The following is a 20807-nucleotide window of genomic DNA, read 5'->3' on the forward strand; positions in this document are numbered from 1 at the left end:
TAATTTGACATCACATGACATGACAAAAATGTGGATTTTCTGTGCATTCTCATGGTGATTACTGTATCAAAGTGTGTGAGTATATATTTTGTATAGTGTACACAATAAAAACACTTACATACTCTCACAGTTCCTTTTTCCTCCCGGGTGGATTTACGGAGTAGACAGAGAGCAAGTCATGTCAGTAATGCATTTATTCTGTCCTAGGGTAAGTAAAGACAGAACAATAAAGACGTTCTGATAATGACATTTGTCTGTGGATCAGATGTGATGAGGCTGAATATGTACGTATATATTATATACATGTATATATAAATGGTATTTTCTTCAGTCCACTGAGAGATGGGTTCATGAAGCATTGCTGAAAGAGTATGTGGGCACCACAGATGATCCGATTAAAATCCGAGACGGTTTAAGAGAGATATATGGAGACATGATATTTAATATTCCTGTACGTCAAACAGCAAAACACCACAAAGGTAAAAAATCCATTGGTTTTATTTTAGATTGCTCAGTAACACCTGATTTTTTATTGTGCTAATTTGTTTAATCCAAAACTGCTTTTAATGACTAGGTTCTGGAGCACCAGTTTACCTGTATGAGTTCCAACATACTTTGACTGATATCAAGAAGATGAGACCCAGCTTTGTTGGCACTGACCATGGAGATGAACTTCTTTTCGTTTTTGGTACCTGCTTTGCAAATGCCCACATTAGGAGACCTGGTAAGAGGAAATTGAGATTAAGGTAGCAAAGAAAAATGCATGAATATGACTACAGTAATCATGTAGACCTTGAATTGTCCTGGCCTGAACTGTAGTATGTCTGGCAGCCAAGCCACTGACAGGATTGGATTGTCGTTTTCCCCCAAAAATCAGACTCTGTCCTCTATTTAGGATTCTAAAAGTAATCCAATTCCATTTACATTAGTTCAGAGAAACTTTTATCAGCTTAATCAAGGCTTACCACAGCATCTTTAACTATAAAGAAAAAACATAACCGTTCTTTCTCTCTCTCAGGCCAGTTCACAGAGAAAGAGATTGAACTATGTAGAACCATGATGGCTTACTGGGGGAACTTTGCTCGCACTGGGTAAGTAATTACACTGTGTGTCAGGTTGTAAATGAAAATAAACTACTGTAGTTCAGAGTTCTCCAAACTAGACCCACATCACTCTTAATGTGAAGCTAAAGCCGGTCACTGATGGTCAATAAGTCTGTTATGTTTTAGGCTTGCACTAATAATAGCACGACAACTTGAACTGGACTGAACTGAATCTAAGCAGGTTACTTGTTCACTCTTAAAAAATATAGGTGCTGCGAAAGGTTCTTTGAGTAATGCCATAAATGAACCACACAGGACTTGTGTTTAGTAGTGTCTAAGCTTAGAGGTATCTTTGAATTTTTTTGTCTATTCAAACTAGCTGAGGTTATTCTTGAGTAAATAGCCAAACACTTTGGTAAGTCGCTCTGGATAAGAGCATCTGCTAAATGCCTTAAATATAAATGTAAATGTAAATGTAACCATGTTTGTAATAGAGGTGTGTGAGAGTGAAGAACCTTTAAATTGGTATAGAAGTGATAGTTCATTAAGGCTTCTTAAAAGGTTCTTCACACTCACAGACATACTCACACTTGCAAAAATGATCTATTGAACCCAAAGTGGTTCATCAATGGTCAACTCGAACCTTGTGTTGCAGCTTTATTTTGAACAGTTCATTGATTGAAGAATCTTCAATGATGGAAATCAACAGAACCAGATTAGATGTGTCAGTGTGTTTGATGACTTGAGACTGAGCAGTGCTCCATTGAGGCTTTTAATAAATGTCACAAAGTGAAAAGCAAAGCTCTGCCCAAAGCAGATTAAACATCAAGTTGACCTAAATAAATGTTCTGGTTTACTCAGTTTTGTCTATGTGTCACTGAGTGTAGATCGCCAAATGGACCAGACCTGACACCCTGGCCTGAACTTGGAGCTGATGCTGAGTATCTGGCCATTGGACTGGAGCAGAAACCTGGCAAGAACTTGAAGGGAAAGCACTATACTTTCATAACCCAGACTCTTCCACGCTTGATAAGGGAGAAAAAGGAGGGTAAGTCTAGTGTGATAAGGTGCTTAGTGCATGTAGAAAACTGCCATTAACTGCCATGAATATGTGTAATTGTTTTCTCATATAAAGAGTAGAAGGGTGCACTCTGGCTCCACTAAAAGGTTTTCACTGTTGCTCTACTTCTTTATCTCAACAGTGACTTTCCTCATTTATACTTTCATACAGTAGTGAATAGCATGTCAGTCATATGAAGTACTTGTAGATTAGATTAGGTTTATGGCATGTTGTGCTGTACTGTTTGACTCTGGGTGAATGTTCATTAAACATCAATATTTTGAGGGCAATATAATATTGCAGAATTAAAATATTAATGTTTTCTTATCAGTTAACCTAAATTAACGGTATTAACTTATTACAATGAGTATTTCTAATGCAAAAATTGTATAGCATATTTTTCTTAGCCCTTTAATAGCCACAAAATTGTGTCACTGGATCCACATTTTTCCAACTTTTCAGTTTTCTCAGGGGATACGCAAATCAACCAGGTGGTTGATTTGCCAAGTTAGGGTATGAACTGAGCATTACAGAACAATCATCCTAATACAACATAACTTGAATATAATCAAGTTTACTGTGCTAATTAAAACCTGGAAAAATATGTCCATCCTTTCAATGACATTTTTAGAGTAAAATGTGATGTTTATAGCTACCTACCTGTCTAGTTGTAGCTATAACTATTCAGTGTACAGTGTTCTTTAATGAGGCTTAGATTTGATGGCTATGGCAGAAATAATGAGTTCTTCTAGCTTATATGAAGGTTCAATTTGAAGGTTAATAGATATACAATTCAATCTAGCAAGTTCAGTGTTTATGCCAAGCTAGTGTTAGTGTCTAATTCTGTTTACCCTAATTGTGCAACTCATCTTAGCACTTTTATTGTCGTTTTTGCCAGTCAACAAAAAAATATTTTTAGGATGTGTACGTTAACTCTCCATGTAGCTCGAAGTAATTGTCTGAAGAACTGTGTCACTCCAATATACATCTGTTTATTTCTTAGCTTTGATATCCTCCACAATGATATCCTTTTATGATATTGCCACCCTTTGGACATAATATGCATCACACTCTCTATTAAATAAGGGGAATAATGTCAAACAGCCCAAGATGGGTTTTGCCATGTTTTTATTCCAGACATTTGATTGTGAAAAAGGTCTACCGTGCGGTTACAATGCCTGTTAAAGGGTTAATGTGAAGTATACTGATTCTTTCACTTATCTACGGTAGGGCCTGTTGTGCAGACTAAACTAGGAGCTTTAAAAGGTGAGTATGTGACGGCTAAAGGGAAGGACACGATCGTCCACAGCTACCTGGGTGTGCCATTTGCAAAGCCACCTGTGGGCCCTTTGAGATTCACCCCACCACAACCTGCAGAAGTATGGGAAGGAGTGAGAGACGCCACACAACAGCCCAACATGTAAGATTTTAAAGTCATCCTCTTTTATTTTAGCACAGCAATATAACATATTATCTTCATCGACTTATACAGCATAAATTATTGATCATTCACTGATTATTCTGTCATATGTCCTCGTACATTTAAATTGAGATACATGGATAATAAATCTGGCAGAGCTACTAAATGAGCCATTCTCAAATCATGATCTTGATCTTTGCAGGTGCATCCAAAATAGGCAAGCAACTGTGGACCTCTTTGCAGATTTTTCACTGAGTATAGAGATTCCTGACATATCAGAAGACTGCCTCTACCTCAACATTTACACTCCAGCAAAACCTGGTCAAGATACCAAGCTTCCTGTAAGCTCCCCAACAGATCTTCACCTCTGTCTTACTCACTTATCAAAACTTCTGCCAAAATTGTGTTTACCTTTGTCCCTGCTCCATGAGCATGACCTACTTGAAAAGCTTGAGAGACATTGTCTGAGTCATTGCATGTTGCAGAATAAACGCTTTTATTGCTTGTGTTCTGAAGGTCATGGTTTGGATTCATGGAGGGGGACTCAGTTTGGGCTCTGCATCAGTTTATGACGGATCCATTTTGGCTGCGTACCAGAATGTAGTTGTGGTACTGATCCAGTACAGGTTGGGTCTGTTGGGATTCTTCAGGTAAGTCAGAGACAGAGTGCTGTTGTCCTGTATTCAACCCTGTTACCTCTCTCAACCCCAGGCTTCCTTAATTTGTGCTGACCAAACTGTGTCATTATACTGCCATGTGTTACCTCTAAGATTGGTGTTATAATCTCCCAGACACTGTATTGCATACAGTTTATGGCACCGGCTTTGTAGATTTATATTTACTTTATTGTGGCAATACAGCACAGATTGCATTTACTGTGTGGAGGTTCAGTGGTTCCAACAGCAAAATAGCACTGATGACACAGTGAAGCAGTTATGTCATTAACTTCAAAGTAATTCTTTCTCTTTTTAGCACAGGGGATGAACATGCTCCTGGAAACTACGGTCTCCTGGACCAGGTGGCTGCACTTCAGTGGGTCCAGGAGAACATCCACAGCTTTGGAGGTGATCCTGGGTCCGTCACCATCTTTGGCGAGTCAGCAGGAGGAGCCAGTGTGTCCTTTTTGGTGGGCAGCTAATGATATGAAAACCAATGATAATATATCTCTCGATTTAAGGTTTTATATGTGGATTTGGTGTAATGAAAGTAATTTGCAGCTTAATATTGGGAAAACCAAGAAGCTGATTATGGATTTTAGAAAGGGGGAGAGAAGACTGGAATAATAGAGCCACTTGAAAGAAATAGTGAGGTGGTGGAAAGAGCGAGCGAGTTTAAATTTCTTGGTACTATAATACACTATAGGCTGGTTTCCCAGAAAAGGATTAAGCTAAACTAAACTAAATTTAACTTTTGAAGGAGAATCACCATTTACATTGCTCCGCGGTCTAAAACTTGTCTTCATCCCAGTCTGGGAAACCGGCCTTATATGTCCAAGTATATATATCACACCCCTTCTAATGAATGCATTCAGCTACCTTAAGTCATGTAATTGCTGACACAGATGTGCACATTCACACACACACACACACACACACACACACACACACACACACAGCTTGTCTAGTCCCTGTAGAGACGTATTGCTAATAGAATAGGACTCTCTGTAGCAGATAGACATGAACCTATAGACACCATGCCTAATGCCAGACATGGGTTAGAGGGGTATAAATCCCCTCAGCATTGAGCAGTGGAGCAGTGAAGCTGTGTTCTCTGGAATGATGGTGCTCCATCCAATACTTTTGGGATGAGTTGGGGAGTTGGGAATGAGGTGGGGTGGTGATCATCCAATATTCTTACGAAGTCTTCCCTGGACAGTAGAGACAGGTACTCCAACAAAAGCAGGATAAACTAAATTTTTTAAATATCCTTGAGTTTGTCCATATAGTGTAGCTGCTGACCGTGGGAATGGGATGGTAAGGATTCGACTTGGTATGTTAGTTTAACCTGTTTTCAGAAGAATCATTTAGTTCATCAATCATTTAATTAAGATTGCATGTAGGATTTCTAAACCTCCCTGGCCGTCATTATCTTCAATATATACGACCAAAACAAATTTGTTGCCAGTAAATTTAGTTAGTGTCATTCCTCCTAACAGCCTTTGGGCTGGAATGGCAATCAAAGTGGACTTGACTTGAAACTCACATGCTTGTTCGGGTTTGGGATGGTTTAACAAGGCTTTTTATATAAAATAGCTATTTATTGAACTACATTAAACATCACACAATCAAAAATGGTTTCAAAAATAGGTCTGAAAAATGTCAGGTAATATTTCCAAGTAGTTGCTTGGAGTTGACACAGTTAAAGTAAATCCTATAGTAAATTATAATCACTCTGTAATACCTCATGTAGAGATGAATATAAAGGGAACAGCATTCCTGAAATGACGTGTGCTCAGTTTGAATATGTTGTGAAAGCTTAATTCATGTATTCAATTGTTTAAGCAAAAACATTTTTGACTTTAAGGTTCTCTCTCCATTGTCTGCTGGGCTGTTCCATCGTGCAATTGCAGAGAGCGGCTGTGCTTCAATGGCAGGCATTGTGGCAGATCCCTTCCCAGTAGCCCAGGTAAAGTAAAGGCCTTACCCTTTGTCATATTCTGCTCTTATTTTCTGAAAAATATTGACATTTATTTGTGTGCAATTCCAGTATGTGGCCAATGTGTCAGGTTGTGACATCAGTAGCACGAAGAAGATCGCTGAGTGCGTAGGGCAGTTGCCGACAGAGGATATCATAAGACTGTCCGAAGAGGTGAGAAATTTAGAGAACTATATTGGAATCAAATTTTAAAAGGGAGGGGCTACGAGTGGCACAGTCGTCTAAGCGCCGGCCCTAACATTGGGAAATTACCAGTTTGGTCCCTGGTGACGCCATAGCCATTTGAGGCCGGAAGTCCTGGAGAGCATAATTGGCCTTGCTCACCTTTGGTGGGTAGGATGATCCTCTTCTTGCTCACAATGCTAGCCACTGCAGAAACATGTCAATTAATAGCGCCTTGAGGGCAACAGATGGTGCTCTGACCACTGTGGTTAACCTCAGAACTGAATTAGGATTAAAATGGCCAATACCCGATCCAGGCCTGGATCACCCCAGCATCCCTAGTCCTGACATTTATGAGCTTCTTCTTACTCCTGTAAGACATAATACAGAAGCCTCAATCCGAGCTGCTAGGAGAAGAGATGTCCTGTGAATAATTCCTTTGCTTCGATACTGAACAGAGCAGAACTGTACAGTTATTTTTTTGGTTTTGTTTTCTAGCGTGTGATGCTGCAGTTTGTTGTGACAGAAGATAAAACATTCTTGCCCAAACCTGTGAACGAGCTCCTTCAGAATCATGAGTTCATGAAAGTACCACTCATGACCGGTGTGACTAATGATGAGTATGGCTGGGTGATACCCAATGTGAGTAAAGGCCTCAGTATGTATCTTATAGATACGCTATGCAGTGCTAAATAAAACTTATAAAATTAGCAGTTTATTAAACACTGTGATAGCGCTGGAAAATTCTCATTTCTTTGCAAAGCTTGTTTGGTTCTGTAGAAACTGATCCTTTAAATTATAATAATAAAAATAATAAAAATAGAAATGAATAAAAATAAGATCTAGCAGTGTATGATGTTTATAATGACCTGCTTCCACAGATAATTGACCCTCCACAATGGGTTGATGGGATGGATAGAGAGCAAGTTCTGTCATCAATGAGTGCTTTTAATCCTAATGTGAGTAAATGTAAATTTAAAGGTAATGGATGTATATGATACACTCTAATAACACAGCTACGCATTTAAGTGATCTATCTTACAATATTATTTAGAGTTCTAATAGGCCTACTGTTTGAAATGAAGAAGGGTTCAGTAGAGCTCTACCTTTATGCCACTCATGGTGTCTTATTCATCAATACAATGCGGTACGTTTGCGAATGTGCTGAATTGGTGTTTGTCCTTTTTTTTCTATGAAGCCTGAGAAGCAGTGGATCAATGAACTAATAGCAGATGAATACTTGGGCTCCTCTGTTGACCGGATCAAAATTCGTGACAGTTACACAAAGATGATGGCGGATATAGTCTTTAACATTCCTGCTCTCACACTAGCACAATTCCATAAAGGTAAAAAAATATTGGGTGAATCTTATATTATTATATCCTACAATCAGACAGAACCATAGCATTGCATTCCCCTTGCTTGCTTAAAAAGCAGTGCTTTGCATGGGTCAACTCCAGTACTGTGGACCTGTTCACCTACACAGCTGGTTTTATGCATTCCCACCACCCCTGGATCAGGTGTGCTGGGACAGGGGATAGTTGTAACTGTGCTGGGTAGTGGGTCCCCAGAACTGGACTACTGTTCAGAGATGTAAAGAGATGGTTTATTGATCAGTTTCACACTTTTGAGAACATGTTGGCGTTAAAATATTATAAAGCTCATCAATTTTGTTCTGTCAGCTGCTGGTGCGCCAGTTTACTTCTATGAGTTCCAGCAATCTCCCAGCATTTTCCAGTCAAAGAGACCCAGCTTTGTCGGGGCTGATCACGGAGATGAACTTGTCTTCGTTTTCGGCTTGTGCTTTGGGAATGCCCACGTCAAAGTGACTTGTAAGCAAATATTAATACTGTCAGATTCTATCTGTGAACATTTATTATTTATGATGATGAATTTAATATTATTCCTATTTTCCACAGCCTCATTCACAGAGAAAGAGAATGAACTGTGTAGAACTGTGATGGCCTACTGGGCAAACTTTGCTCGTACTGGGTGAGTAATATTTATTAAGCACTCTGTTTATGTTCCAGGGCTTAATGGTATTTTCCATTTCTGTATAAATCCAAACTTTCCAAATGAAACTGTTCCATCCATTACGTTATGCCATTTGACGGCAGGTCTCCAAACGGGCCAGGCCTGACACCATGGCCTGAGTATGGAAGTGAAAGAGAGTATCTGGGCATCGGGCTGGAGCAGAAGCCTGGCAAGAACTTAAAGGGCAAGCATTACGTCTTCATGACCGAAAAACTTCCAGAGCTTGTGCGTGCGGCACAGGAGAAGAGGGAGCACAGTGAGCTGTAAACAACGCTATGGCTCCTGTATAGAGTTATAAACTAATTGCTTATCAATGTTTGAGAAGAAACAAATCTAAAGAGAAATTTAATATTAAAATTAAATATTTTATAAAAAAACAACAACAAACTGAGTGTATTTAATTTTCAGTAGTATTTCAGTGTAATGATTTCAAAAGATGGATCAGAATTTATGCGGGTTCTAATACAATTTCCATTTCATAATTCCATACTTTTCCCAATTCAAATTTCCAGTTTTAAAGGTAGTTCTTTTTAAGGTGGAGAAGGTGATGTTAAAAAGAAGCATTTGCCTCAAAGTTACATTCTGGTCCACCTTATAGGGCGTAGCACTTAATGTGATCTGTTACCTGTTCACCTTGCATTATTAGAGCCAAGTCAAACTACCATATTTCATTCTGAATAAATGTAATGTTGTTTCAGAGTTAGGAGGTTTCTGTAACACTGTTCCAGAATACCCACTCAGTCAATATCATAGATGATACAACACACCATATGAGAATACATGGCATGTCAGTGTAGCCTATCACAAGGTTATTAATTAAAATGTTAATCCAGTCTCCTGCATTTAATTAGTTGTACTGCATTGCTCTAAGAACGCAGTCCACATTGACTGCTTGAACTGGTAGACTGAATTGTCACACAGTGGTAGCTGCCAACTCCAAACGCCATAATAATCACTGCTTATATGATCAATTTATTTGTAAAATTCTCAATTTTATGTTTTAGAAAATATAATGGGCACAATAGTCTGGAAACACAATTATTTTCCATACTTTTGTTCCATACTTTATTCCATACTTATCCAGACCTGGAAATAACAAAAAAAATAATTTTTCACATTTTTTCATACTACATAGGAACCCTGATCTGGGCAGATATAGTAGGATCATAGGAAGCACCTGGGCCCTTATTGAAAAAGTCTGGTGGTATTAAACCCATAGCAGAATTTCTTAGTTAAGCAGATGGCTATGAAATCCTATGGGGAACAGCTTAGGCTTCTGGCTTCTTGATAAGGTATATAATAACCCAAGTTAATAACCCAATAGATATGTTCCTTGTTTAACTCCCCTTGTTTACAAACAAATGCCAACTGAAGTGACAATAGGTAAATGACCGTACCTTGAAACAGTGATTTAGACCGAGACAGGGTAATGATTTACTCTCCTTTATTGGGAAGAGAGGAACACTTACTTCAAAGCTCCCTGAAGTTGTATGCAATGGAGTTTACATTAGACACAACTTTCCTCCCAGGACATCCTTTAAGAAGTCATGTAGATGTCCTGTTTGAAACAGTTTATACTTTGCAGAAGTCGCACAACAGACAGGTGGCATGTTTAATAAAATCGAACATTGCAGTTATGTGCACAATCATCCCTAAACAAAGCTGAAATATATAATTCAATATATATATTTTTTTCCATTCACTTCACATATATATTCTCTATGTTGTAGTGGTTAGTTTTTGCAAAGCTGCAGCTGAATACAAAAGTACAGACAAAGGAATCTAGTCTCTGGTCACTGCCTATGCTGCTTAGGAAAGAGCACTTCGAGAGGAGCCACTGCACAGCTTTATGATCGTACCTCATCACAGCACAAGGAAGCATTCGTCCTATCTGTTGGTCTGCTGGAAGAAATGGCCTGAAGGTGTCTTGGAGGTTAAAAGAACGTGCTTCTCACCTTAAAATATCGTACAGAAGGTTTCTATATTTCTTAATCTCAATGCTTTTGGGTTTTGTCTAGTTGTAAAGTGTCACTAACGAGTAAACAATTGTTTTTACGGAGCCAATAAAAAAAAAAGCTAAGGCAGGTCCAGACTGCCTGTGATCTAGTGAGTTTCGCAGGTACTAGCTGGTGATGTTCTACACATGCACTTGCATGCCAGTTTCTGGTGCCATTTCTTTCCTTAAGGACAAAAGCTTGGAAACGCAGAACTGCTGTATTTATCAATTGCAAATGTAGGTATTTTAAGCATTTGGAAATATGACTTCAGTTTTTATGAATGAATGCTTTTTAAGGATATTTATTTAAGAGAATACATACATAGGTATGGCACCTGAGGTACAAAGCCAAAGTCTATAAATATATGTGAATAAAATACTCTCAATTGTCAAAATGGAGTGTATTCACCCACATGTATTAGTACAGCATGCATATTCATTACAATACATGTTCGTATGAAGCGGATTTAGATGTTGCAACCAAATCACCCAGGCGAAGTGATTTATTCAAAGGTCTAACTAACAGAAACGGCGCTGAACTAAACAGCTCATGCTGAGTATGCAGTTTTAGCTCCAAAAGATGGCATCAAGCCAAATTCCAGTGTTTTTGTCAAAAATAAAATAAATAAATAAAAAAGCAATTACTTTTTTTCTTATACAGACAAAACAATTCCCCTAATATCCATATCTAATAAAGTAGATCAGACATTGTTTTGTCTAAAATACAGCATCATTAATGCTGTAGTAAAACCATCTGGGATCTGCTTCACTAAAGCACTCTTGTTAGAAAACCAGCGCTAGTGACTGATACTCAAGGTCTTTACCATGGGTCAGACAAGGTTCACATACTAACCATCTGTACTGTGTACCACAGGCTACGGTAGTTATTCACTGAAGACATTCAAATCAAAACAACAGGAGAGGCAGCCTGTCATCCTCATGGGCAACGTCGGCCACGGAAATTAAGAGCAATGCAACAGCAATACATATTAAAACCTTTCAGAAAGAATAAAATCGGACAAAGGGACACCACATCAATTAAAAGCTACCACCAACGAAACAGCTGGAAAATCTCACGCTTGTTGAAGACAGACCTTTAGAACTTAAATACTTTCAAGAGTACAGGCAGCTACAAGTTTCTAAGAGTAGTCTTGGGTTAAATACCATTGTAATGATACAGAGGCACACTCAGCTTGTTCCAGAGTATGTGGGTGAATTGTCGTCGTATCATCCTTCATCTCCAGGTTACAAAAATAAATTAATTAAAAAGCTGATAAGAAAGCCTCGGTATAATACAACCTGTATGAACTTGCCTCTGCAAACACACCTGTGCGCAGGGTATTTCTTTGTGTATGTGTGAGACTATAGGGAGGTTTCTTCAGGTTGTGTGAGTGTGAGTGGTGGACAGCATAATCCGAGTTTTAGAGTACGCCGAACAGGAATGGGCATTCCCCGTCCTAGGAGACCACAACAACACACACTTTTCTGTCCCCGCTCCAACACTACTGGCTCAATTTCAATTTCCAATTCAGCAGAGTTGGAAATTACTCAGGAGTTGAGTCAGGCGAGTTGGATGTGTGGCTCTGCAGGGCTGGAATTGCTGTCACTTTTTCACAGGGCATGTGTGATGCATAAGGTAAGGGAGCATGGCAGAGGAGGAAGAGGAGGAGGAAGAGGAGGAGGAGGTGCTTGGCTATCAGGATGTCCATGATTGCATGTTGCGGAGCATGGACTCAAAGCGCTCCATGCTGGGGGCCTGAGCATGCTCCAGCTGGTCCGTCAACCGGCTGTACAGGCTGAAGGACTTGAGCTCCAGCCAGATGAAACCAAAGCGGTCGTCATCGAACAGGACAAAAAGGCCTGGCGTGCGCTCCGGACTCGTGAAGCCATGACCAGCTATGAGGCCTGTTCCGTAAAAACTGGCACATTCAGAAATCATTTGTCAGCTGAACTTGTAAAACATTCATAAACAAACTAGGGATGCATCCAATATGGGAATTATGAGCAAAGGCAGATGGGAACTGAGACCAAATTCATCTAGTTGTGGATTATGGAGAAAAAAGTTACATAAACAGTAAAACAATGCATGTATTTAGTGCAATATAGCTAAACAGTCTGCCCGTTCAGAGTACAATAAACACACCATTCGTTTGAAATATCAGTCAAATCAAAACATCTCTCCGATGCCAGTCGTGGTTTTAAACTATTATCTGCCAATACTGATATAATTCCAATATTATCATGCATCTCTAACAATGAGCAAGTGCAGCACAGCCTTTTTATTAATGATCCTGTTGGGGGGAGGGGGGTTCATCTGTTGTGTGTTACTCTCTGATTTAATTACAATACTTTGACAGTGGTTGTCAATTCTGATTAACGAGGACCCCTCCCCTAGACAACTTAGTGATTTCCTGCCACTTCAGCTCTGGAAGGGCATATACCCCAAATGATCACGTGTGTTAAGAGCAGGGAGCACAGTAAATGTGCAGGGCAGGGGCACTCCAGGATCAGGACTGACAACCACTAACTAGTGTTCTTGTCACGTTTCAGTTAGACAGCATTACATCTCAAATTTCACCACAATGTAATTACATTTGTTTTGTAGGATTGTAGTATTGTTTATAAATACACTGAAAATACAAATGTAATTTGTTGACTATTCAAACATCAGTTGATACAAAAACAAAACAAAGAGCTTTTTGGATTTTTATGTCTGAAAACATAATATATTTTGTCCTACATACATTCATTTCCTATAAACATTAAAATGTGTCATTTTCTGTTCTGTTCAGGACTGTCCAAATCTTCTCATTTTTAAAAGCTCTATTAGACTGACCAATCAATAGAATGGACAATTATACAATAACACCATAATAATGTCATTAAACCATTTTATATGGGCACATTCTACATAAATGGGCATATCCTACACAATTACTGTTATTTGCTGTATTGGAGAGTATGGAATATTTTATGGTGTGTATTATTATTTTTAGTATTTTATTATGTGTTATTATCCTGTAGAGTATTTAATGTAACGTAGTATATTTCAAAAAAGTAATGAGAAGTTATGTGCATATGACTGCATTAAACACAAACCTCAATCTGATCCTAACAGAGTTTGGACCAGCACTTTATACGGTCATGTGAAAAACAATTAACACCCTCTTTGAATTATATGGTTTTATGCATCAGCACTTAAAAAAAAAAAACATCTGGTCCTTAGCAGGTCTAACTAGGCCTTACCTTTACCTTTACACACCATTCTACAGTGAAAAGGATTATTCACCAGTGGAAGACATTCAAGATAGTTGCCAATCCTCCCAGGAGTGGACATCTCATCAAACTCACCCCAGACAGTGCAGTGCTCAGAGAATTTGCAAAAAAAATCCAAGAGCTACATCTCAGACTCTACAGGCCTCAGTTAGCATGTTAAATGTTCAAGCTCATGTGAGTTCAATTAGAAAAAGGCTGAACAAATATGACTTGTTTGGAAGGGTTTGAGTGGAGATGTTCAGTAATTTTGCAAAGCGTCCCCTTTGGTGAAAACCAAACACAGCACATAAACAAATGTCCACAAACCTCAATAAACTGAAGCAACGTTGTAAAGAAGATTAGGCCAAAATTCCTTCACCAACCATTACTTCAAGTTATTGCTGATTGCCTGTCCATGATAGGGTGGAATCTGTGTTGTTAATCTGAGGTTGTCTTTACCTACTTTTAAGACCTGCTAAGGACCAAATGTGCTGATGCAGTAGACTATAGAACTCAAAGAGGTGTACTTTGTTTTTCACATGAATGAATGTGTGTATGTTATCAAACCATGTCACCATTGCACACCATTGAACCCCCCAATCTGTCCCTATATTAAAGCTTTAAATTCAGAGATACACCTAACTGCAATTCGGCATGGTGTGCAAAACTGAGACAGCAAAGGCAGTTATACTCACCACATCTTGCATGTGCGTGGGTACACCTCATTGCGGGCCATGACTCCTAAAGGCAGGACGAAGGGCTGAGGTTCAGGGCAAGAACTTGTCGCTCCCACACCAGCTTCCTCTGCTTCATCCGCAGGGGCTGTGTCTGAGCCCTCTGCCCCAGAGGAACCACCTTCCCCCTCCGCTGATGCAGCAGCAGGATCTTGGGACCCCCTCTGGACTTCTTCGTGTACGCCCATCACCAGGCGAGAGAGCTCCTCGATACTCCGCTGGTGCTCCAAGTCAGGCAGCTGCACCGGCCGACTCAGGTCTATGTCTAAGGTCAGCTGACCCGCTGGCACATTAGGGTCACCCTGAGCGATAAGCAGAGATTCATTAAATGGAGGAACAGAACAGGTTATGCCCCCCCCCCTATTTGTTTCAGGTTCTTTTTACTGGACTTCCACTCTCACACTAAACAGCAAATTAAGGAATTGTACTTCAGCAACAGTGGGTTTACCATGGTTATGTGTTAAATACAAAATGTCATTTCAGTCATAGTTGGTGAGTTTTTCCTCCCATTTATATCAATTCTGAAAGGCAATGGATTTGCAAGAGCAGAAGTGAAATATTCAGGTGAAATAACACAGAGACTCACTGTAAGTTTGGTGGCTTTGGCCCGAGAGCCATGGAAGCTCAGCATGATGATCTCCAGGCCGTGGCTGCCATACGTGCCTTTGAAGAGGCCCGGCTGCAGCAGGTCTGAAGGTAGGCACGGGGGCAGGTATATTCTCCGGTACGTCAGGCAATTACTGCAAACACAGAATTCATATCACTGCTGTTGGACAAAAACCTTGTGTCTCCAAAATGGCAACTTTACAAGGGAAGGAAAAAATGCAAGGCCCATTCATTATTACATTTAAAGAATGTAAAGAACAACTTCCAGATCCACATCATGTCAAAAAGTTTAAAACGGCAAAAATAGAGAGGAGATACAAGGTTTTTGTGCGACGCTGACAATATGTTAAGGTTACATTCAAAATAAAATAAAAAATAACTCCAGTTTACTCAAATAAGTCCAGGCAGAACTGCAAAACTATAGATATTGTGAAGTTATAAGGCTCAGAAGAGCTCCTGCTGGCCGGGCACTAAACAGCAGACTTACTCGTATTGGCTGGTGTAGATAAACTTCATCAGGATCAGCTCCTGCATGTGTTCATGAAAAATGTCCTCCAGTGTCCGTCCCCATTCCTCCTCCAGCCAGGTACGGAACTCCTGCACATCCAGGGAGAAATGCACACTCAAACAAAACCAACAGAGCCAGCGATCAGATTAACCATGCAGCTGAAACTAAATAGCTCTTAATCCTCCTCATGGACTCAAAGCCCAACCTGTTCAGATGTTAGCAGGGTAATAATGGAAGGATGTTTAAGCTAAACAGCTCCCTCACCTCTTGTCTGCCCCCTGGCATTCGATGGTGATCTGTTTGGTTGCATTTGGTAGAGAACTCATCTTTTTTCACTGTCTGCAAAACACATCACAAAACGCGTTTACTTGTCACATCAGAGCACAACCTACCTATTATTTCTGTAACAGCACTACTCTTATCAAAGAGAATGTCCTTCAAATAAATGCTGTACATGAATATTCATAAATTATGAAACTCTTCCATTTACTTCCCAGTCTATGAAAACAGGCTATAAAAATCACTATATTTACATGTATAAGCCTATAGCAGTTCAGCTCTGCCCATTCACACTAAAGCTATAAGAGGCGCTTTCAGCCTGGATTTTTGAATTAGGCACAATACAGGGTAGCCAGTCAAAACAGAGGTCATTAAGTAAGAGACATAATCATATGGATACAGATACAGACTGAGTGAGAAATAGAGAAACCTTTAAGTAAGTCAACCTCAAGACGTGTATCCGAAATGAAGGAAAAAAAAAAAGAAAAAAAGAAGAAAAAAAAAAGGAGAGAACGAGAGAATGGGCACCTGCTAAATTTGAAACAGACTGTTTCAAAATAAAAGTCACTAATCACTAAAGTCACTAAACAAAGCAATAACACAACATACTTTCAAACTGAAAGATTTTGTGTCTCACATTTCTCTCTTTTTTCTTTTTGCTGATGATCAGATGACTCAAAACCAGTTTTGTGATCTGTTACACCACTAGTCACAAATAATCTAAACTCTAAGGCATTAAGAGAGGTTGGAAAATAAATGACTGTCACCGCTACAGTCATATAACTGTCATAAAAAAATTAAGCACAATATGGGCCCTTTAACAAAACACTCACCTGAATGTCTCCTTTGTGAGGGCCCTTATGACCATACATGCACTCCACAGTGGCCTTGTTACTCTCCCACATATGGATACGGAAGAGAGGGCGACGGCGCATTGGGTCCTCCACGCGGGGATCGTGAGGTGGCAGATACATCCAGCCAATGATAAACAGCCCATCCACCTACCCAGACACATCACAAAACAAATGAATAAGAGCTGGCACGCTAACAGGGAAACAGGTTAGTAGTTATAGTTGTACTGCAGACAATTCATTAAAGGCATTTGTTCATTTTGAATGAAATGAAAGTGAAGGTGCATACCACTACGTTCAGGAGACCTCCGTACGGGCCTATGTCTGGCTGCCAGAGACCCAAAATGTGTCTGTATGGATGGAGCACTGCAACACAAACACACGATATGCACTTACGGAGTCTACTAAACAGAGGGCAGAGCAGCATGCAGCAGCATCAAATCAACACGGAAAAGAGTGAGAGGAAAGGAGGTAACTGCAGGGCATTTCAGCACAGTGCATTAGTTATACGTGGACTTCTCCTAGTCTCGATAGCATGTGATCTGTGTAATTACAAAGCATATGACACTGAAATTTGTTGTAGTTGTGAGAACAGGTTTGGGAGCACTGGACTTAGCCTGATTTCTGCATGAACATTTCAATACAGAATGATTAGGTGTACATTATTAAGAATAAAGGTATAAGAAACATCAAGAAATGTCCAGAATGCCATGTGTTTCAAAAACAATAAAATCCCAGGACAGAAACCCTTTACACACATGGTATTTATAATTAAATGCATTCTCATTAGTCTTATAATATTTAGTATACTGAATAAAATTGTCTAAACATGTCGAAAAATCTTTCCACGGCTCAATGAGAGTTGAACTTTTGTGCACAGCATTACGTTTGGGAGGAAAGACAACCCTGCCTATCAACACCAAAGCCTCTTCTCAACTATAAAGCATGGTTGAGGAAGTGTGAGGCTGCTGTGCTGCCTCAGGGCCTGAAGGGCTTTCAATCACTAAGGGACCAATGGATTCAAAGCTGTATGCGGAAATTCTACAGAAGACAGCCATGGCATCTGTGATCTAAAATTTAAAAGCACTGGATCACCCAACATGACTGCGACTCAGAACTAAGTAGCTCGACACCAGCAGCGAAGTGGCTTTAAAAAAAATCTGTACGTCAGAATGCCCAAACCCACTAAAATATGATGTTTTGATCTGAAATGCTCCCTAAATAAACGTGATCTCAGACATACGTTGTTGCCGTCACGCTGTCATCTACAAAGTAGCAACTTCGCAAGAGAAAGCAGAAACCTTCTCAACTGAAAATCAACCTAAATAATTTTGGACCATCTCTATTGGCCCATTCATCATGACATTTTGGCATTGTGAGGAAGAACTATTAATAAGAACAAAAAAAAGTAAAAAATGGAGATACATGGTTTTGGCGTGACGCTGCAAAACATCAGATTTGGTCAGAAATTCGATCAACCCATGCACTTGAGTAATCAGACAATGGGAAAAATGAGGGTTTACATATGTCGGGCCACAATTGGAGTTCTATTTTGGGACCAGCTAAACTCTTAAGTCTAGGATTTCACGGCCTGCACATGAGTGAAAACAGACTGGAAATAACCGAGCAGCGTTTAATAGAGCACCTGTAAGGCGATGGCAATACACTTTCTAAGCAACGCTGAAACCAGCATCATTGACAAAATGAAGTGGGGAATGATGTGAGAGAAATGATAAGTATCCTTCATTTTTCAGGTAACGTATGTTCATATTGTGGCTTGCAAGCACATTGATCGGATTACTGATGAAACCTGATGCTCCGCAGTGATCAGATTATGAAGTGCATGTAAACGCACCCAGTGATGATGCAGAGCATTGAGAGGGAAAACCTCCTGAACACTGCACAAGACTGCTCAGAGCCTACAGGAGTAGCTTAATGGAGACTAGAGGCAATAAATGAGACTCCACTTGTTCCAATTGTTAGCAGAAAGTAGAAAGACACTGCAACTTACAATCAAGTTGTGTGTAAAATAAAAATGTCTTGATTAGGAACCATTCACACTAAGTGCAAAATTCCAAAAGGCTCACAAACCTGTCTGCACAACTGAGTGCTTTTCAAACCATCATTTAAATATTGCAAGTAAGCAGTGTGGCTCAAAGCAGGATGTACTATTAAAAGAAGAACCACTTCACACAGTCAGGTCAGGTTAGGATCACCGCAGACTCCTGCATATCAGGCCAGTGCGTGTCTTTTTCTCACACATGCAGGACACAGAGGCGTGCAGGGCTCCAGGCAGAAGCTGCCCTTTTACACAGCTCTAGAACCTGCTTCACCCACCCAGCTCTGAACCCGCCAACCATCAGAGTAAAACCACCCAGATCAGCAGGTAAAGGGCAACCTCTGCTAAACACCACCACGCACCACCCCATTCAGCCCTCACACCTGGCGGTACATACAGTGCGTGTACACGTCCCGATAGTCCATGTGCTCGTAATCGGGAAGGAGCTTCATAAAGCGACCCGACTTCACCCGAGGGTTCACACCTGGACAGGTACACAGGTGGACGCACCACAGGAGGAGAGGAGAGGCAAAAGAGGTGAACAGCTGGCTGACCACTCATGTGAGCTGTGCATGTGTGTATGTATGTGAGGTGAGTTTAAAGGGGGCAGAAGGGCAGGTGTGAACGGAGTGGAGAAGAACAACAGAATTAAGTCTACAATCAGTAGAGCATCTCAGATATGAAGAATGATATCACATGAAATATTTTTCCCTACATCAATAACCTCAAATCAGGATCAAGCTGAATGCTTAAAGTGGCAGGGATTGTGTTACTAACAGCTTGTATTCACATCTGTCAAATCTAAAACTGAATTTTCGGAATTTTCAGTTTCTGGAAACTGTATCTACACCAATCTACTGAATAAAATAAAATTAAAATAGCGGATGTTTTCTAATTTCCTGAAAGTCCCTGAGTGAGTGACATGCAGAATTACATGCCTGATTTTCGTTCAATAATTTACTCCAAACCAAACGTCTTGTGCTGATTACGCCGTGAGTTAAGGATGTGGAGATCTGTACATGCGCAGTAGCCGTCACTATCAATAACTAAATAAATAAATAAATAAAAAGTGCATTATTGAGTCGAACCCTACAAACTATACGCAAGGTTTTATTGTCAGTAATTTAAAAGTGCCTGAAACGGTCAACTGACCTTCAGTTTCAAGTATTTTGGTCTCTCCCCATACATAAAGAAGCCTAGTCTCATATGACTGAAAATAACTGACCGGCGGCAAGTTAACAGACTTGCCTATGATGACTTTGAATGAGGCCTTGAGACAACAATATTAGGACGATTCTAGAGGCCTTTGACTGATAATGTATTTATTGAGTATTCTGGCAGAATGGAGCCCAGTGTAATACCTTTTCGTGGGGCCCAAAATTCCTGGTTGCACCCCTGTGCACATATAAGCGACGCACCTAACAACTGACACACACCCTTTTCATTGTACTTTCCTCCTCTGCCAGTGGCCAATGTTTATGCAAATGAGCTGAGTGGCAACGAGAATGTTGGTACGTGGCACAGTGTCACACCCCCTAACAGTAGTCAAGCTACATTACATTAATGTTACATTAGTCAACATTTTAAACAACATTACAACATTGTGTTTTAGTGACGCACCAAAGTGGGCAGCAGCTGTCAGGGGATGAAAATTGAAGATTACCTTAACAGTGCGGTTACTGCCGCAAAAACGTCACCGAATAAAAATACAAACTCCCCCAGATAACAAGTACACACATATTGTCTCATTATTATTTTTTCAATTATGTTAGCAGCTGCACTTAAACACTACTAAAATCAGGGGGTGCTGCAGCCCAATTTCATCTGCGGCATCCCTGGTATGTTATGCAGAGCCATGAAGAAAGCCTTCCCAGCTTTCTCCGAACGAGTGACTAAAGTAGACACAATAACGTACTACAGTGAAATGCAGACCTGTGTAATGCATGGTCAGGAACATGTCATATTAATGCTGTTATGGACAGCCAGGGGGAGGACACTGCAGCATTAACGTCAGAGTGCAGCAGAAGGCCATCAAGGGACCCATCAGTGCAGCCTGCTGAGTTGCGAACTCTAAATGGTCTAGATGAAGCTAAAAGCCTGGACAACTATGAGGTCAGATGAGCCTGTAGGGTGGAACAAGCATGA

General features: G+C 40.1%; 2 protein-coding genes across 3 annotated transcripts in view; one reads left to right on the plus strand and one right to left on the minus strand.

Annotated features, from left to right (window-relative positions):
- ces2b (carboxylesterase 2b) overlaps window positions 1–8770 on the plus strand; it is a 33471-nt gene extending 24701 nt beyond the window's left edge. The window contains exons 45-61 of the mRNA XM_072669592.1: window positions 131–208; window positions 332–479; window positions 575–724; window positions 1019–1091; window positions 1931–2091; window positions 3334–3523; window positions 3726–3864; window positions 4040–4173; window positions 4496–4649; window positions 6047–6148; window positions 6230–6331; window positions 6839–6982; window positions 7222–7299; window positions 7539–7686; window positions 8023–8172; window positions 8260–8332; window positions 8458–8770. Of these exons, the coding sequence (XP_072525693.1) occupies window positions 131–208; window positions 332–479; window positions 575–724; window positions 1019–1091; window positions 1931–2091; window positions 3334–3523; window positions 3726–3864; window positions 4040–4173; window positions 4496–4649; window positions 6047–6148; window positions 6230–6331; window positions 6839–6982; window positions 7222–7299; window positions 7539–7686; window positions 8023–8172; window positions 8260–8332; window positions 8458–8641 (2208 nt within the window). The 3' untranslated portion in view covers window positions 8642–8770. The remainder of the gene's footprint in view (window positions 1–130; window positions 209–331; window positions 480–574; window positions 725–1018; window positions 1092–1930; window positions 2092–3333; window positions 3524–3725; window positions 3865–4039; window positions 4174–4495; window positions 4650–6046; window positions 6149–6229; window positions 6332–6838; window positions 6983–7221; window positions 7300–7538; window positions 7687–8022; window positions 8173–8259; window positions 8333–8457) is intronic.
- Window positions 8771–9801: 1031 nt separating this feature from the next.
- The window catches only part of fbxo31 (F-box protein 31), a 14046-nt gene continuing 3040 nt past the window's right edge, over window positions 9802–20807 (minus strand). The window contains exons 3-10 of one of the 2 annotated variants that reach the window (XM_072669615.1): window positions 19060–19146; window positions 16893–16969; window positions 16586–16753; window positions 15738–15812; window positions 15453–15562; window positions 14946–15099; window positions 14321–14661; window positions 9802–12289 (exon numbers count right to left, since the gene is read on the minus strand). In XM_072669615.1, coding sequence (XP_072525716.1) covers window positions 12067–12289; window positions 14321–14661; window positions 14946–15099; window positions 15453–15562; window positions 15738–15812; window positions 16586–16753; window positions 16893–16969; window positions 19060–19146 — 1235 coding nt within the window. In that variant the 3' untranslated portion in view covers window positions 9802–12066. The remainder of the gene's footprint in view (window positions 12290–14320; window positions 14662–14945; window positions 15100–15452; window positions 15563–15737; window positions 15813–16585; window positions 16754–16892; window positions 16970–19059; window positions 19147–20807) is intronic. The other variant, XM_072669607.1, reaches the window with a different exon arrangement.

Source organism: Salminus brasiliensis, chromosome 2, assembly GCF_030463535.1.
Source record: "Salminus brasiliensis chromosome 2, fSalBra1.hap2, whole genome shotgun sequence".
Taxonomy (NCBI): Eukaryota; Metazoa; Chordata; class Actinopteri; order Characiformes; family Bryconidae; genus Salminus; species Salminus brasiliensis.